At 43.1% G+C, this 17,423-nt stretch overlaps 1 protein-coding gene across 6 annotated transcripts in view; it reads left to right on the top strand.

Moving 5' to 3' along the window:
- The window catches only part of LAMA2 (laminin subunit alpha 2), a 395,189-nt gene that overhangs the window by 284,513 nt on the left and 93,253 nt on the right, over positions 1–17,423 (top strand). For all 6 annotated transcript variants that reach the window (XM_082216020.1, XM_082216019.1, XM_082216016.1 and 3 more), the window contains 4 exons: positions 4,201–4,343; positions 4,831–4,929; positions 10,399–10,510; positions 15,371–15,533. In XM_082216020.1, coding sequence (XP_082072146.1) covers positions 4,201–4,343; positions 4,831–4,929; positions 10,399–10,510; positions 15,371–15,533 — 517 coding nt within the window. The remainder of the gene's footprint in view (positions 1–4,200; positions 4,344–4,830; positions 4,930–10,398; positions 10,511–15,370; positions 15,534–17,423) is intronic.

Here is a 17,423-nt window from a genome sequence, read left to right as displayed (position 1 = left end):
AGGCAAACTCCAGCCCTCCAGATGTTTGGGACTATATTTCCCATCACCCCTAGCTAACAGGACCAGTGGTCAGGGAATGATGGGAATTGTAGTCCCAGACATCTGGAGGACCAGAGTTTGCCTATGCCTGAACTAAGCATTTGAATCCCCCACAGGTAATTCAGTCACACAGCCAATCCACTGGCCTTGAACTCACTGCTTGTCAGCTGATGGGCAGTGACTGCACCCTAGTTCCTGCAAGGGTCAGCTGCACGGTCAAATTTCCTGTGGAGAACTTGGTTTGCAGCCTGTCAAGCCGTATCTGTATCTACCCCCCACCTGATAGGGTGTCAGATGTGGGCAGATGAGTGTGGTTTTTGGGAAACAACCTCGCAAGCCAAATTGGGACCCATTTCAGGCCATTCCATTTGGCTGGTGGGCCAGAGGTTCCCAACCCAGTTTAGAAGGTGACCCACGCTCTGAATTCAGTTAGCGTTCAGATGGCAAGGGCTTGCTAAGCAAGCAGTGAGAGGCAGCTTTCTGCCATGATTGAGGATTCTGGCCTTGGAGAACACTTTTCTTTTGAAAATGACTGATGAGCTGGGCAAGAGAGAGGGCAGTATCCATCTTAAGTGCATTTGCTGGTGCAAGGCCTTCTGGTTACACAACAGAACTACCCCTCTCCCCACAAACACTCCCAAAATCTGCTACGGAGGCTTTGAGGGGAAATCCAGAACAGCTTCAGGCAGGAGGCATGGGGAGAGAAGAGGGAGCAGAACTTCCATTATGCAACCGAAAGTCCTTGCATTGGGACAAGTGTGGGGATCCTTTGGCTGCCCAGAAGTTGCTGAACTACAACTCCCAACAGCCCCAGCAAGCATGGCCAATGGCCAGGGATGGTTGGAATTATAGTTCACCAACTTCTGGAGGGCCAAAACTTTTCTACACCTGTGCTATGGTAAGCACTTCATTAGATAATGCACATAAGATTTAGTTTTCTTTGCAAGCAGCTTTTTCTTTAAAAAAAGAGACTTCCTTGTTTTAACAAACATGCTTTCTTATGAAGCATTTCACATTTAAGGCAACTCTGAGATGTGCTGTATTTGGTAAGTGAAGCAGATTTGTGAGGAAAAGCTGGTGCTTGCTGCTAACTCTTTACTGAAACATTGCATGATTTTTTTTTGTCTTTCATGTGTGCACAGCAGTAATGATCTGGACATAATGCTGCATTTTCTAATAGTGAACACAAATTTATACTGACAGTTTTATATATTAAACCATAGAAATATTTAGTCATGTATAAATTATGTAATTAGAGCCTTGAAACGTTTTCAGTACGTTCCAGGCTGCATATTGGAGTAACATTACTCTGTCTCTTTTACTAAATTGTGGAACTTGCTACATCTTCTCTTTTCATCCCAATTATCTAGCAAGAGGTGTTAATGCATGATGAATGTTCAGTGTGCACGTTATAGGCAACAGTTGCTTGTTCATTCTGAATATTTTCATGTCTTTATAAGCCATTCAGGATTTGTTTTTTGTTTTGTTTTTCCTATCATGCTGAATTAAGTTGGTTTTCATTTGCATCCCATTTTGCTATATTTATTGCCAGCTATTTCAAGGTTAACTAGAAAAGGGTTACTTAAACAAAAGAGTATACATCAGTATTAAGTAGGGAAATCTGTTAGTATGCAGCTTTCTGTTGGTCCAGCACAACAAAGTATTTTTATTTTATTTTTTAGGATTCTAGCTCTTTCAAATAAAATGGTATTCTACTATTTATTTGATTTATAGTTTCTGAATGCCTGCCAGACAGATCTGTCTGACTCCTTGACCAACTAGAATAGATGTTGGTATATAAAACACAGAGCCCAGTGTTAAAACTATATGTTATTTATGGAAATGTGCTTTCTCTTTGTGTTCCATACGCAAGCACACAAATGAGAAGACTTGCACCACTAATAGGTTTTTCTGATGTGCATGCATAAAGTAGAAAATATTGCCCCCTTACTCAAGCAATTATAGTGCACTTCAGTTCAAGCAACAAATTAGTGGGAGAACTGTATGGAGTGGAAAGGAGAAAGAACTTAGTGAGGAAAGGAAGGAGCTGAAAATAACATCTCCGTGCTTCCTTGTGCAGCTTGACAGTTGCCTTCTCATTGCACTAAATCAATTTGTCTCCCATCCAATGATTTTCCTTGCTGTTGTTTCTACTTCTGCAGCTAAACGGGAGCTTTTAGTTCCATGCTGGCTGAAGCAGCACCATAGCTGCTTATATGAGAAAGAGTTGACATGAATTTGACTGAATGCCAAAAAGTATAGGAAGGGATAAAATTTGTGCATAGCCCCCCATCCTGCTCAGTATGGTAGTAGAAGTAATATATTACTTATACCCCAACCATCTGTCTGGGTTGCCCCAGCCACTCTGGACGGCTTCCAACCTAATAGAAAGACAGCAAAACTTCAAACATAAAAAAATTACCAATACAGGGATAACTTCAGCTGTCTTGGCGGGGGCGGGGGGAGTACAGTTTTGCATTTTTATATACACATTTAAACAGGGGCTCCAAAAACTACTCTGCTCCCAAGTCATTTCAAAGAGGCTCCACAATGGAGTCCTGTGGTTAACTCTTGGCAGCCCTTGACTGGTCATAATGATTGAGTTTTGGAGAAAAGACTGGAGGGAAGATTATCATCTGTGGTTAATGTCTTGAGTAAGGGCTCTAGAATAATCCCAGTTAGTGGTTGTGGGTGTACCATTATTTAAACACAATCCTTAATCATCTGTACAGTGGTACCTCGGGTTTCATACGCTTCAGGTTACAGACTCCGCTAATCCAGAAATAGTACCTTGGGTTAAGAACTTTGCTTCAGGATAAGAACAGAAATCATGCTCCGGCGGTGCGGTGGCAGCAGGAGGCCCCATTAGCTAAAGTGGTGCTTCAGGTTAAGAACAGTTTCAGGTTAAGAACGGACCTCTGGAATGAATTAAGTACTTAACCCGAGGTACCACTGTACTGGGAAGGTCTGTGGTTCTGCAGCCCTTCTATGCAACCCATGTGTTGCAAACACGAGCAAGCCCTTAATTCTTCCGATGACAAAAGGGCAAATTGTTTTACATGCATACATTCTGCTTTAAAAATTTGAATTAAGGTAATTTTAGATTGTCTAGATTAATTTTCCTATGGCAGAGACTTTTATTATTAGTCTCCTTAATGAGAACATTATGATGTCTCATGCATGATTGCATTATTCACCTGCTCTTGATTCTCAAGTTTATTTCCCTCCTTATTCTTCACTTCCAAGGTCTTACCATTCTGCTTTAATTTCCCAGTGTGTTTTGTACTTCTCCATTTCTACCACCTTGAACCCACCAGTCTCCTGCTCTCTTACCATTTTTTACACCATGCTCCCTGGTTATCCTTATCCCTGGAATGGTCTCATTGGCATAAGTTTGTCCCTCTCACAGTTTCCCCACCCCACCCCAATGCTGTACCCCTACTGTAGTGCTGCCTTCTGACATCCATGCATTGTGTGTGGTAGTCTGCAAAGGATCCATAAATACACTTGCAGTTTGGGTGCCTGCACAACTGGGTGTCCCAGCCATGTTTATATACTATCCCAGGAAAACTGTGAGTGCCCTACATGCAAGTAATGTGTGAACAGGGCTTCCCTTTTCCCTTTAGGTCCCAACTCAAAAGTCCCATTTCTTTTATGAAGCCACACTACTGGCATTAGTCCCAATCAACAATTGAATTTAGCCATTGTGAATTAAATGAATTTTCTTGCATTCATCCTTGTTGCCCATGCCTATGCCCACCCATCCCCATGTTATCTCTTCCCTCTCTCCATCCAAATTGAGACTATAAGCTCCTCTGGGCTGTGACCTGTGGTTTGCTTTTGTGACTTTATAAAATGCACTATATACTGAATTCCCCCTATACAAAAAAAGCAATAGCTGAAAACACATTGTAAATCACAAAGCCCTGTTTTCAAGTTGTTGACAATTAGATATCCCATTTTATCCCATCTGCTGCTCACATCTTTGTTTCCCTTCCTTTTATTGCACCATGGGTTTTTAAGGTGCCATTTATTGGAGTTTAGTGGCCTTATATTTTGGAGAACTTTATGGGCACTGTAAAATATTTCTGAGTTGAAATACCAAGCATCTGCCTCAAATATTTAGCAAGAATAAATATTCTTTACTGTCCTTTCCCACAGTTTGTGATGATGAGTGCACTGGAGTCCTGCTTCGTGACTTAGAATCTCTAAACCAGATGGCTTTGAGTGTCAATCTCAGTGGCCCGCTACACCCTCCATATAAAATGCTTTATTCGTTTGAAAATACGACCCAGGAATTAAAGGTATTCTCAAAACCATCACCAGCTTTAGATTTCACATCTGGATAGAGAGGCCAGCACACATGTTTTTGTTGGCATGTGAGATTATGTTTAGATCAGGATGGGTGGGTGGTGTATTAATGGTTTGATTACTTAGTTTAAGCATGCCACAGTGGTTAAATAGCTATTACAATAAATTATTGGGAGGATTAACAAGTAGAAGATGCTATAGAAATTCATGTTTCTTCTCTTGGACGGAAGGAAACAAAATGCCATGAAATGTGTGCCGTTAATGTCACAAAATGACTCTTAACATCTGATAAAGAAAAGCCACATTACATGTTTATCAGTGCAGTGTCTACTCAGACCCATGCATATACTGCTTGCCCTCTTTTATGAACATGCTTTATGTGTCAGCAGCGGCAATAATTAAGGTCAACAGAGAGGCTTCATTCAGCAATGCGTTATTTCTGAAATCCATAATGTAAAATGTTTGACTTTATTTCCTCAGCATTTACTGTCACCTCAGCGAGCACCAGAGAGACTCCTTCAGGTGGCAAAGAAGAACTTGGATACTCTTGTGACAGAGATGGACGAGCTTTTGACAAGGGTGAGCCCAGAGGGTAAAGGGTTAGATCCCCATTTCATTTTTAAGAAAAGTGTTTCAGGACACATTCTTATGTTACTGGAGCCACTTCCCAAGGACCCCATCTCATGTTGTTATGCACAGGGCCATCTTTAGCATATGCACCGCCGGGGTGCAAAGATCCGCCCAGCGCCCCCAAATTTAGTTTAGCCCCCAAATTAACTTTTATTATGCTTATGTCACTATTATCATTTGATAAATGGCGCTCACGCCTGCGCAGCTCCAAAAGGAGTTTTGTGTGTGTGTGTGTGTGTGTGTGTGTGTGTGTGTGTGTGTGTGTGTTTGTTTAAAACCAGCTTTTCTAAAGAAGGCAAAGAACACATTAGGAGTCAGTGTAAAGACTCCACACATATGAGGTGTCTGAAAGATGAGACAGGCGGGCATTGTGCACATGTGTGGGAGAGCCATCTCGGGCAGCCTTTCGTTGTGGGAGCAACCTTCTTTCTAGAGGAGCTGGGAGGGCCCCTGCAAGTGCATATATACAAGTTCTTCTTCCGGAGCCTGTGCACACTCCCGTCGCTAGATAGGCACGTTCTCTTTCTGTCTGTCTCTCCCTCTTTCTTGTCACTCCCCCTCCTCCCAGCTTTGGCGAGCAAGACTTTCCAGAGTGCTCTCCCTGCAGCAGCATTAGCAGGCAGGTGGCGCGAGATCAGTCGTGTCAAAGGTTTCGCTGACCCCGCTGCCGCGTAGCAGCTCAATAAAATACACTTAGGCGACTTCAGCGGCAGGCGCCTGGCACCCCCCCAGAATTCTGCACCCGGGTGCCCCGCACCCCTTGCAACCCCAGGTAGAGACGGCCCTGGTTATGCCAATGTCTGTATGCAGGGTGTTCTAAAGCTTCAGGTGTTCTAAAGCCCCATACAAGCAGCATCATGTGAAATGAGTGGGTGCAAATGCCCCAATCTCTACCTGTGTTGTTGCCAGGGTCACCCTCCATGGCTTGAAGGGTGAACTTCTCAAACGTGGAGCCCCATGTTCTTATGGAGGCTCTCCTTGCTGTTTAGAACTCTGATTGCCTCGGTTCTCCACCACACAATGCTATTTGAGTGAGAGGCTTTAATGCCTGAAGAGGGCTAGGAAGTCATGTGGTATGGGTGGTAATAGGGATACTTCACACACTGCTCTCAAAGAGAACGTGACACAGTTGGTGTAAGAATGATTCTTTGGTTGATTAAGAAATGAAGCCTTTGCTATTTGTCATGCTATTTGGGATGCGGGTGGCGCTGTGGGTTAAACCACAGAGCCTAGGGCTTGCCAATCAGAAGGTCGGTGGTTCAAATCCCCACAACGGGGTGAGCTCCCATTGCTCGGTCCCAGCTCCTGCCCACCTAGCAGTTCAAAAGCACATCAAAGTGCAAGTAGATAAATAGGTACCGCTCTGGCGGGGAGGTAAACGGCGTTTCCGTGTGCTGCTCTGGTTCACCAGAAACGGCTTAGTCATGCTGGTCACATGACCTGGAAGCTGTACGCCGGCTCCCTCAGCCAATAAATCGAGATGAGCGCCGCAACCCCAGAGTCGGTCACGACTGGACCTAATGGTCAGGGGTCCCTTTACCTTTATTTGTCAATATCAAGATGTGTTTTGCTCTGGTGCTACGATTAGACACCCAGGTGGCCCAAGACATTTTCACGCCTGAAGCAAGATGCCATGCTGCTGCCCCCACCATGTGGGGTAGGGACGTAAAGCTGTGCAAGGGCTTTGCCCTCAAGCAAAAGCCATTGCAAAGCCTTGCTGCCTAGCACAAGGGTGCGGCAAACTCTGCAAGGGCTTCTTCTTGGCAAGAGGGGATGCGTTCCACAGAGCTTTGCCACCGATCGCTCTCCACTCCTAGGGCCAAATGCGCCAAACAAATACTCTGAGAGCCTCACATAGTCCATCAAGGAAAGTAGAATTAAAAACAGAGAGCAATGGGAAGGGGTGTCCATTCCAGATCAGAACTCTGGCTTGGGAGTGGAGCTTCCATTCTTTGTTCTTTCTCTGGTTCTGTCCTGGATCAGGCCCTGTGAATTTAAGTGGCCCAGGTTTAAGTACAAAGGAGTTAGACAGTGACCTTGGTTTATTTCAACAGCTAATTAGACACAATCTCAGCTGCTTTCTCATTCTGCCTGAGGGTTATCTAAGTGTACGTTGAAAGCTTATTTTCTACTATAATAGAGGCTGGTCAACCTTTTTTTGACAAGTATCAGCTGTTTTGTACCTGTGTCCTACACCATGCAATTGTGTCAATAGCCAGAAAAATAGAATGAATAGAATGTGATTTGTCACAAAGTAACACTGTTATTTTCTGCCAAGGGCCGCTTTTATAAAGCCCTGGAAGGAAGATACAGGCAAGGCTTCGTTTCGCTTTTACTTCAGTTTGTCTTTTTTTATATTTGTGCTAGCATTTGTCTGACCTGTGGAAATAAAATAAAAACACTTTTGTTTATTCCAGTTTGTAATCCAACAGAGGCACAGCCAGACAGAGAAAATCGTGTATTCAAATCAAATCTCAGTTATGACTTAGAGCCTATCAAGCAACCTTCATTTAGAAGAGATGAGGGAGAAATCTTGTTATTAAAAACGCCTTTATTTTGTAGGCGGTAAAGTTCTCTTGAGATGACACCTCTCTTGTTTGTTATTCCTTTTATTAGTAAAGACTCCAAACTGTGCAGAAATTGGAATTTCATTAGTCAATCAGGTAGTAAGAATTTATATTAATATAAAGTGTGCCACCTAGTGGTGAAGTAGCCTAGGTCTTATTTCAACCGTGATTTGGTTTAGGTGCTTGTTTGAACAACGGGAGAAGAACCTGGGAGGTGAATGATTTAACTTGGAGGTTCAACATTTTATATATATAAAAAAAATAAAAAATGTATCCTTGATGCTGGGAGATAAAAATTCCACTTTATAAGTAAACACTGCTTGATATAACACACTGTATTTTAGAGAAAATGAGTGAATGTCTGTTCCCTATCAGAAACTGGGAATAGCAGGTCTTCGGCACTATGCCTCTCTCAAATCCATAAGATGCTGATGGTTCAAATCAATAAATCCCCTGTTTGTTGAACACAGAATCTCAGTGAACCAGTCAAGCACTCTCTGCAGGGGTATAGTTACCAGGGATAGATCTTTTAACTGTTAGATCATGGGTTGGCAAACTAAGGCCCCCAGGCTGGATCAGGCCCACCTGGGTCCTAAATCCGGCCCACACCACGAAGCCAGAACCCACCGCGAAGCCGAGACTCCCGGTGATGGCGATGGGAGGAAGCGGTCGAGCGGCGGTGGCTCTGCCAATCAAACGGCGTGCCTGGTTTACCTCAGCGGCATTTGATTGGCAAAGATGTCCTCCACACCGCGCTGAGGTAAATCAGGCGTGGCATTTGATTGGCAGAGCCACCGCTGCTGGGCCTCTTCCTCCCGCCTCCGCTGCCCTGGTGCTCCTGTGGGCCAGAGAGCAGAGTGGATGAGCTCGCTCTGCCAACCCGTTTCACAAGAAGCGGCGGCGGCAGCCCCTGGGAGGGTAAGTGCAGTGCCTTCTTTCTCTAGGCAGGGAGAAAGCCCGTTCCACACCACCTACTGCCAGCCTTTCAGTGAATGAGACAGGTGGCAAACCAAGAAGGCAGCTGGGGCTGGGGATGGAGGAGGACTACTTGCCCCCCCCCTCGCAGTGTGCATAGGGATTCGGTTTTTTAAATAAAAACATAGTCCAGCCCTCCACAAGGTCTGAGGGAAAGTGGACCGGCCCCCTGTGGAAAAAGTTTGCTGACCCCTGTGTTAGATGGTCAGGCTAAGAAGCAGAATAAGCGTGAGGAGGAGGAAGCTGGACTGCAGCATCAGATAAGAGTAAGTAAGAGCTGTTCGACAGTGGAATTTGCTGCCAAGGAGTGTGGTGGAGTCTCCTTCTTTGGAGGTCTTTAAGCAGAGGCTTGACAACCATATGTCAGGAGTGCTCTGATGGTGTTTCCTGCTTGGCAGGGGGTTGGACTCGATGGCCCTTGTGGTCTCTTCCAACTCTATGATTCTATGATTCTATATGCATGCTCCACGTCTTGCCCCCATCTTACAAAAAAAATGCTGTCAAGTACGCAGTTTTTATATTATTTCCCCCAACTATCAGCCGTCAGTTGCTCTCCTTTCAAATTCTTGTAATCTTGACCCCAAGTTGTCAGCACATGGTCAGAGAGAAGTTAGCCCTGTAATACTGGTGAAAACTATACTCTTTAGACAGAACCTCTGTAACACGAGTTTTCTTTGTCAACCTGTCAGTAGATATTGATGTTTTATTAATAATTTTTATGTGGATTTTATTCTCATGTTTTGTACTCTGCCTTGAAATATTTGGGGGGTGGATTATGGTTACATCAATAAATAAACACGTGTTGATCTAGGGTCTTCCTCTGGACTGAAATTGCACTTGCAGGGACCAGGCTGGTGCTGTCCCTTATAGTTCTGAGGAGATTAGGTATTGTAGGCCTTGATGTGCATGTTCAGCCAGTTGTGTTCTGTAACACAGAAATAAGAAACTTCATGAGGTATCTAGCATTTTCCGTTGCTTCTTTTCTGGTAGCAGTGTGTTCTTTTCTAAGCTAAGCATTGATTCCTCCCTCACAGCATTTAGAATGGATACATAGCTTTAATGTTGAAGGCATTAAAGACTTTGAGAAAACTAAAGGTACAAAAGTAGAAATGCAGTCTATAAGCAAAAGGTAGAGTTTATTCTTTGACACTTGTCTGGAGGCATCAAAGTTCTCTTATAAAAGAAGACGACACATGAGTACATGCATACATTATATTCCTTGATGTGGAAAGAACTTACATGAATGAATAGTTCACAAAAACATAGGGTTGCATCCAGTGTTTAACATGGCCCTTCAAAATCAATGGGCATGACTAACTTGGGTCCATTAATGTCAATAGGTCTGCTTTGAATAGAACGTAGTTGGATGTAACCCATACTCAACTTATTAAAAAGCGTAACAAGAATGTAAACTGACTGTGAAGTATCCATTGCAAGAATGATCTGGAGTGTAACTTTAGTGTTCTGTAAGTTACACTGAAATCAATAGGGCTGAAGTGCCTAATAAAACACTAAAACCTTCATGGTTTCAATAGACTTCAGTACTTTCGCCATGGATGGAGCCTGACGTGTGCTAAGAATGATAGTTTGTGAACGAAGTCAAAGAAAAAGAATGTCACCTGGGATCTCTTTGTGTCCTGTTCCAGTATGTGTTCTAAGAACCCAGAATAAAGCCTCGGATGCCTCTTTAATGGTAGAAGGGAGTAATAAAACGTAATTGTGTACTTGGGAAGACTGTGTGTCACTTCCAGTATATCTGATCAATAATTCATTGATTGCCTTTTGCTTGAGGTAAAGTTTCCAAGTAGATTCAGACAGATGGAGTATCTTCTTGTCATGTTCATTAATTACACGTTTCTTTAATCTGTATCGCCAGGCGACCAAGGTGACAGCAGATGGGGAGCAAACTGGGCAGCACGCTCAGGCAACTAATGAGAGAGCGAAGATGCTTGGACAGTTCATCAAGGGCACCCTCCAGGCAGCAGAAGGTATCAGAGAAGGGGGAGGCAGGCAGGCAGTGCCAATAGCCTCTTGAGGAATGTAAAGCATCATGTGTTGGGACTAAGAACACGAAAGCACTGAAAAAGAGTACATGAGCCGAAAGAAATCAATCGATTAAAATGCTGGACTTCAAATCTGTTAAATGAAAAAAACCTATATAGCCAAATAATTGCAGACTTCCTGCAATCTAAGGGGTACTGTTTGCTACAACTGTTGGCAGATTGGCAATTAAAAGCACAGAGCAGCAGAAAAATTGAACATTCTCCTTCAGGGATGTTCAGGTTCTTGAAGAATAGCTATTATGATTAAATAACTAATGGGGAACTTCTGTTTTGCTGTTGTTTATTTTCAAGACAGTAAAAATTAGATTTGGGAGGAGAAGGAGCTGGGGAAAGTCCTCTGTTGTTTTAGCATTCTGTGTGGTGCATTAACGGTACATTTTTAATTTCTCAAAATGGCTTTAAAAATGCATTACTACTTACTGTTAATGAACATCTGCTATTTAGCATTTGCAGATGACAGCTAGCCATACGTATGCCCTGGGACTTAGGCATTATGCCCCTGCAAGGAGCATGATTTTCTGAACTTTAAAGTACAGTTGAGAGCCATAACTAAAGGTATCAAGTCATTTTGGGTGGGGGGTTGAAAATAAGAGAACACCGTGCATAAGTAATAAACAACCACATTATTGTAAACTTGGTACAGCACAGTCATTGTTTGAATTTAGATTCCATAGTCTGGCCTCTGTTGTTCTCTTCCTTCCTGTTCCTAGTTGATCTTTTATTTTCCAGCTAAAGTAATCAGAACTGCCTGCAATTTTCACTACTCCAATCCACCTATGTGCCTGCTCAGCAGCTATAGCCGCACAACTAAATCCATAGCCAATAACCTATTGGCTGTTCAGTGGCATAGGGAGAATACAAGGGACTAGACCCAGCCCAGTCACCCTCTTCCCCCCTCCCCCCCAATATATATATATATATATATATGCTTTCGTAGATTTTCACGGGTACAGGAATGCAGGTTTTGGTGTCTTCGGGTGTCTTCCCGTGTAAGAGTCGGGGTGTCTGTGCGACGTTTCGACGAGGTCTCACTCGTCATCTTCAGGCTGGTGCTTTCGGCTTCTTGTTACTGGAACAGAGCAGAGTCTGGTGTTTGAGTTGCCTTTGTCTGCTGGGAGAATGATTATGTTGTTGTCTTTCCTCAGGTTGGTGAGTGCTTTCTGTTCTTCTTTGTGTAAATTGCTTCTGGGTGGTTTGCTGGAGCAGAGGATGTTGGTGACTTCATTCTCCCAGCAGACAAAGGCAACGCCACTGTTGTGATGAACACATCGGACTACCAAGCAAAACTATCAAATCTACTCCAAGACCCTACCTACCAACCTATAAAAACAGATCCCACCACCTATCTGGAAAAAACCACCAAATCCAAAATAAAAGCCTCTCCTATCAGTGAAGAAATCCAGCTAAGAATCATCCCCAGAGAAAAATCATCCAGATGCCCCAAACTCTACGGTCTCCCCAAGATACACAAAGAAGGAACACCACTCAGACCAATAGTCAGCTCCATAGGCTCACCTCTACAAAATCTCGCTAAATTTCTCGCTAAGCAACTTCAGCCCTATGCAGAATCCATCGCTTCACACGTTACTAACTCCTTCCAGTTCATAGAAACAATAAAGAAACAATACCTACATCCCGATGACCTACTTGTGAGCTTCGATGTTGTATCTCTCTTCACTCAAGTGCCCATTAATGAAGCCTTGACAGCCATTCAAAACAAATACAACCCCCCCAAATACATCCTGGACCTGACCAACCACTGCCTAACCAACACGTACTTCATCCACAATGGACAAAGATACAAACAGATAGAAGGAGCACCTATGGGATCACCCCTCTCACCGGTCATCGCAAATTTGTACATGGAACACTTTGAAACCAATGCTTTAGACAAGTCAGAACACAAACCCAAACTTTGGCTCAGATATGTTGACGACACCTTTGTAATTTGGCCACACGGGAAAGAAAAACTAGATAGCTTCCTCACACATCTCAACAGCCTACACCCCAAAATACAATTCACTATGGAAATAGAAGACAACAACCAACTCCCCTTTCTTGACGTCCTAATCTACAAAAAACCTGATGGCTCCCTAGGACACACTATCTACCGGAAAAAAACACACACCAACCGCTACTTACATGCACAATCACACCACCACCCTGCACAAATAAACTCCGTAGCCAAAACTCTCATCTCCAGAACCAAACGCCTGGCTGACAAAGACCACTTGACAACTGAGTTACAGAATCTCTCAAATGTGTTAATCGCCAATGGATACCAGAAAAACAGGGTTACGAAGCTAATCCAAAAAGAAACACCCCCCAAAAACCAAGACACAGAAGAAAACAATGGCATGGCCCTCCTTCCTTATATCAAGGGCACTACAGACAAAATCAGCAAAATCCTCCATAAACACAATATCAAAACAGCCTTCTGCACCAACCAAAAAATAGCCAATATCCTCAGAAACCCAAAAGACAAAATCCAGCTGGAAAACCAAGGGGTCTATGAAATACCCTGCAAAGTCTGCCCAGCCACGTACATTGGACAAACAAACAGACGAATAAATGCACGTATCGCAGAACACAAGAATGCCGTCAAAAAAGAAGAAAAAACTTCCTCTCTTTTCCAACACATGAAAGAAACAGGACATGAAATTAATTTTGCAGATTCCAAATTGCTCTTTAACATGGAACATCACCACAAGAGAATAATCATGGAAGCCATCGAGATAGAGAAACACCCTCACAACATGAACAAGCGTGACGACACGTCCCGCCTGCCAGACATCTGGAAATTAGCCCTCCCCACAAAAACCGACACCAGAACCAGAGGCACACAGAACGCCGTCACCAATCAACCACACCAGACCCAAACCCAGACCCTCTCCACAGACATATTACAGACTCCATCCAGTAGCCAAACTATAGTGGCACCTCCGGATGCTGCACCCCCCTGCAATCCCTACACAGATCTGGCTGGCACAAAGCACAAAACCACAGCTCGCCCCTATACACGAAGCCAAGCCAGAGCACAACTAAATGCAGCACAGCCATCTTCTCAGAAAAACTCTTCACAACCTCAAGAGGTCAAGACACGAAAGCTTTAGCAACTAATCTACACTTAATGACCCACCCAGTGATATTCAGAATATCACTCATGCAATCACCCAAGATATCCCTCAAGTAATTAAGGAACAAAAGAAGAAGAGGCACACTAATCTAGGAACTTCCTCTCTGCCCAGAACGTTGGAGTCTATACACCACACCCCTCAACAGTATTTATAGGAACTCAAACACCAGACTCTGCTCTGTTCCAGTAACAAGAAGCCGAAAGCACCAGCCTGAAGATGACGAGTGAGACCTCGTCGAAACGTCGCACAGACACCCCGACTCTTACACGGGAAGACACCCGAAGACACCAAAACCTGCATATATATATATATATATATATATATATGATTCCACACACCCAGCCCTGAGAGCTGAATTAAGAGGCGAGAACCAGCCCTTCTTTGCACAGGCGATTCAGTGATTCATCATTTAATAAGAAATATTGGAAAGGCCCTTAGTGAGACTGGGGGGGGGGGGAGGTGACCTGCAATTTCCTGCTAAAAACCTGACAGCAATTAATGGGAAACGCTTCTCATTGAAACCCTGGATAGCTGCTGCCAGCCAGAGTAGACAATTTTGGTGCAAATGGACAAAGTCTGCCATAGTATAAGGCAACCTAGGAGGCTGTGTTTTCAATTTTCATGGTGTTATGAATGTCTCTTACATTCACAAAAATCTGGATACTGATAAATTAACATTCCTGTCCTAAATGCATAGATGATTGCAGCATTCTTTTGGGGGAGTTTCCTCTGAAGCATAAGCTTCACACCATCCCAGACACTTAATTTGATGTAACGAGTCTTAAGTTCAGGCTCTCTGACATTATTTATAGTATTATACTGTACCAAACATACAATGATGAATGCTTTATGTATACTGGTGACTTCTTGCTCTGCCCTAAGAAGTCTCCATACAATTATTTCTCAATCTATTGCAAATTAAGGATTGCCTCTAACAAACAATCTTTTAACATAATCCAGACCTTTCACTAAAATTATTTCCTCAGTCTCCAAAGTTTCACTATATTGTCCCTGATAATAATTTAACCCCCCTGTTTGCTTCAAATCCCACCTTTTCTATAAAGCTTTTAGTACAGCAACCTAGTCCTCATATCCCACTCTAACCAAGCTTACTTATAGCCCAGTTCATATATTCTAAATCCTGAAAACAATATAGGAAAGCTGGATTGAGCACACTATCTCTGCCCACCTTGTCACTCTCCATGAGGTGGAAGAATAACTTCTGAAACAGGAAACCTCCTCTGTTCACAAGGACCTGCTTTTCATGATTTAGAACCATAGAAAATCTGGATTCTAAATCACACAGGAAAGCTACTTGAGTAGAGCAAACTCCTAACTTTGAAACTTATTCTTCCAAGTCATGTAAGGTGATTGGGGGTGGGGGGTGGAGCAAACATCCCCACTCTCCCAGATATTCATATTAGGGTTTTTGAGTGCTTGAATATGGCTCAAGTATAACCAATAAACATATATTTATTGTGCTTTAATTGTTGTAACCCTCCCTGGGACCTCGGGGTGAAGGGTGGGTAATAAATGATAATAATAACAATCTTCTGTTTATCCCTGCTTCCATTTCCATTTCCTTCTCTTCCTCTGTTTTCCCTTGTCTCTCTTTGTTGATATATATAATTTGTCAACTTTTCTGCAGCTGCAAACGAAACAGCTTTGAAGCTGAATGAGACACTTGGAACCCCAGACAAGCCGCTGGACAAAAGCCTTCAAGAATTGCAGAGGGATGTTGACAGAATGATGGCATTGCTCTGGAAGAGAAAGCTGTATGTTCAAGAGAAGGCAGCCCAAGATGAGCTAGAGTGAGTAGCAAAGCAATAAATATAAATGAGTTAACAAATAAGTTCTAAAGAAAATGACTGTAATCTATTCAGATTTCAGTGGAACTTGAATTTTCAGTAGTGGTTCTGGTCCACTCAAATAGACAATGAAGGCAGAGATAATGGTAAGGATTTATTTTCTGATTCAGAAAACTCATAGTCATTTCTCAGCATTGGAAGATTTGCTCTAAGTAGCCAAAAATGATTAAACTTACCCAGAACCTCTAAAAACCTGGTTTGTACTGGCATTTTTGGATAATTGGAGCCTTCAAATTTATTGTCTGGATTAATAGCTTTAGAAAAGCACCAACAGTCGTTGCCGGAGGTTATCTCATACACACCCAGCTATGCTGACCTGACCACTTCTTTGACCGTGTTCCTAGAAATAAATGTTGGAACAGTGAGGCATTGGGCAGCTACATCTATTGTCACCTGTACAGAATAGCTCTTTTTCAAGCACACAGATCTATTTGCCAGCAAATATATTCCCATAGATAAACTGTTTGTTATCGAAAAGATCCCCATTACTATTTTCACATTAATTTATGTCCGATTTCATGTCATTCTTTTCCCTTTGCAGTTTCCATTTTCATTCTAAATGCCAGACTTGAGAATAAATCCTATTGATTTCAGGGGAACTTACATCTGAGTAATGAATTTAAGACCACAGTGTAACTCATTATATGTAACTCTACTCCTTCTAGTACGGTGGTTCAGTACAATAGATAGCTGACATGGAGTTTGTTCCATACTTCAGACAAAACTGGAAAATACTCAGAAACTCAAGCTTATTCTGCTATTCTACGCTGATTACTTTGAAATAACCAGTCAGATCTTTGGCTATAGTAGCATGTAAAATTGAATACATAGGTTACTATGATTTTTTTGTTTCATTTTAAGGTTAAGAGTGTGCTATTTATTTCAAACAGAGGGCAGGGGTGAGAAAGTAAAACAGGAATAACAGGAAGACATGGGAGATAACAAGGAACTGGTGTGTGAAATATAGGGTGGGAGTCAACTAACCCATTCAAACAGTGCAAGGATATCTGCTTGTGTAGCAGGACTTTCCCCGTTTCCTCATTCTGTGTGGATAGTATTGGTTGCCAGCTGGGTACTTGTAACATGGAATGGCAGCTTCAGTTGCATGGCCTCCATGTGTCTATTCCAGTGATCTGACAAATCCAGGCGCTCTCCAACTCCAAGGTAGTGCTGAAACTTGAACTAACTGGGGGCGTCTTACCCATAGGCACTAGGGGTGCAGGGCACCCAAGCACCAGGCTCTCGGGGCCCAGGCTGAGAGTCCAGGCCCAAGAGCTGAGTCTGGGGAAGAGCCCGCCCATCAGGTGGAGCATCATGGCGGGCTCTTCTGCTGCGGACGGCTCTGCACCGCGAGTTCGGGGGCGACCGAGCCAGCAAGACACTAAGGTGGCTGGCTGGCTCTGCTCTCCTTCACGCCTGGGACTGGGCAACCGGGGAGGGGGGACACCAGGCGGATCTTTGCACCCCAGTGCTGCATATGCTTATGACAGCCCTGGAGCTAACCACAACCTAGAATAGCATTCCATATCCATATTGATTAAATAACACATCAGTTAAAGGCATGGGTTTTTCCATTCATTCAAATAGGGGTAGAATTGACCCCCAAAGCCACAAGTGAAAACATAGATTTTTTCACTAATTTGAAGCACCATATGCCAATTTGCATTTCATTATGGTTGAAGACTATCTAAAACAATTTAGTAATGATTTCTTTATAGTGCTATCAGGGTGCATTTGACCCTGCTTGTAAACTGAAGGTTAATGAGAGGACTTTTGTTAATTTGTTGAAAAAACTATATGCAAAAAATAAAAAATGAAGTTGATTGCAAACAT

Source organism: Podarcis vaucheri (assembly GCF_965113315.1).
Source record: "Podarcis vaucheri genome assembly, chromosome: 3".
In the NCBI taxonomy this organism is placed as follows: Eukaryota; Metazoa; Chordata; class Lepidosauria; order Squamata; family Lacertidae; genus Podarcis; species Podarcis vaucheri.
The sequence above is the reverse complement of the archived record's forward strand: the minus strand, read 5'-3'. Positions and strand labels throughout refer to the sequence as shown.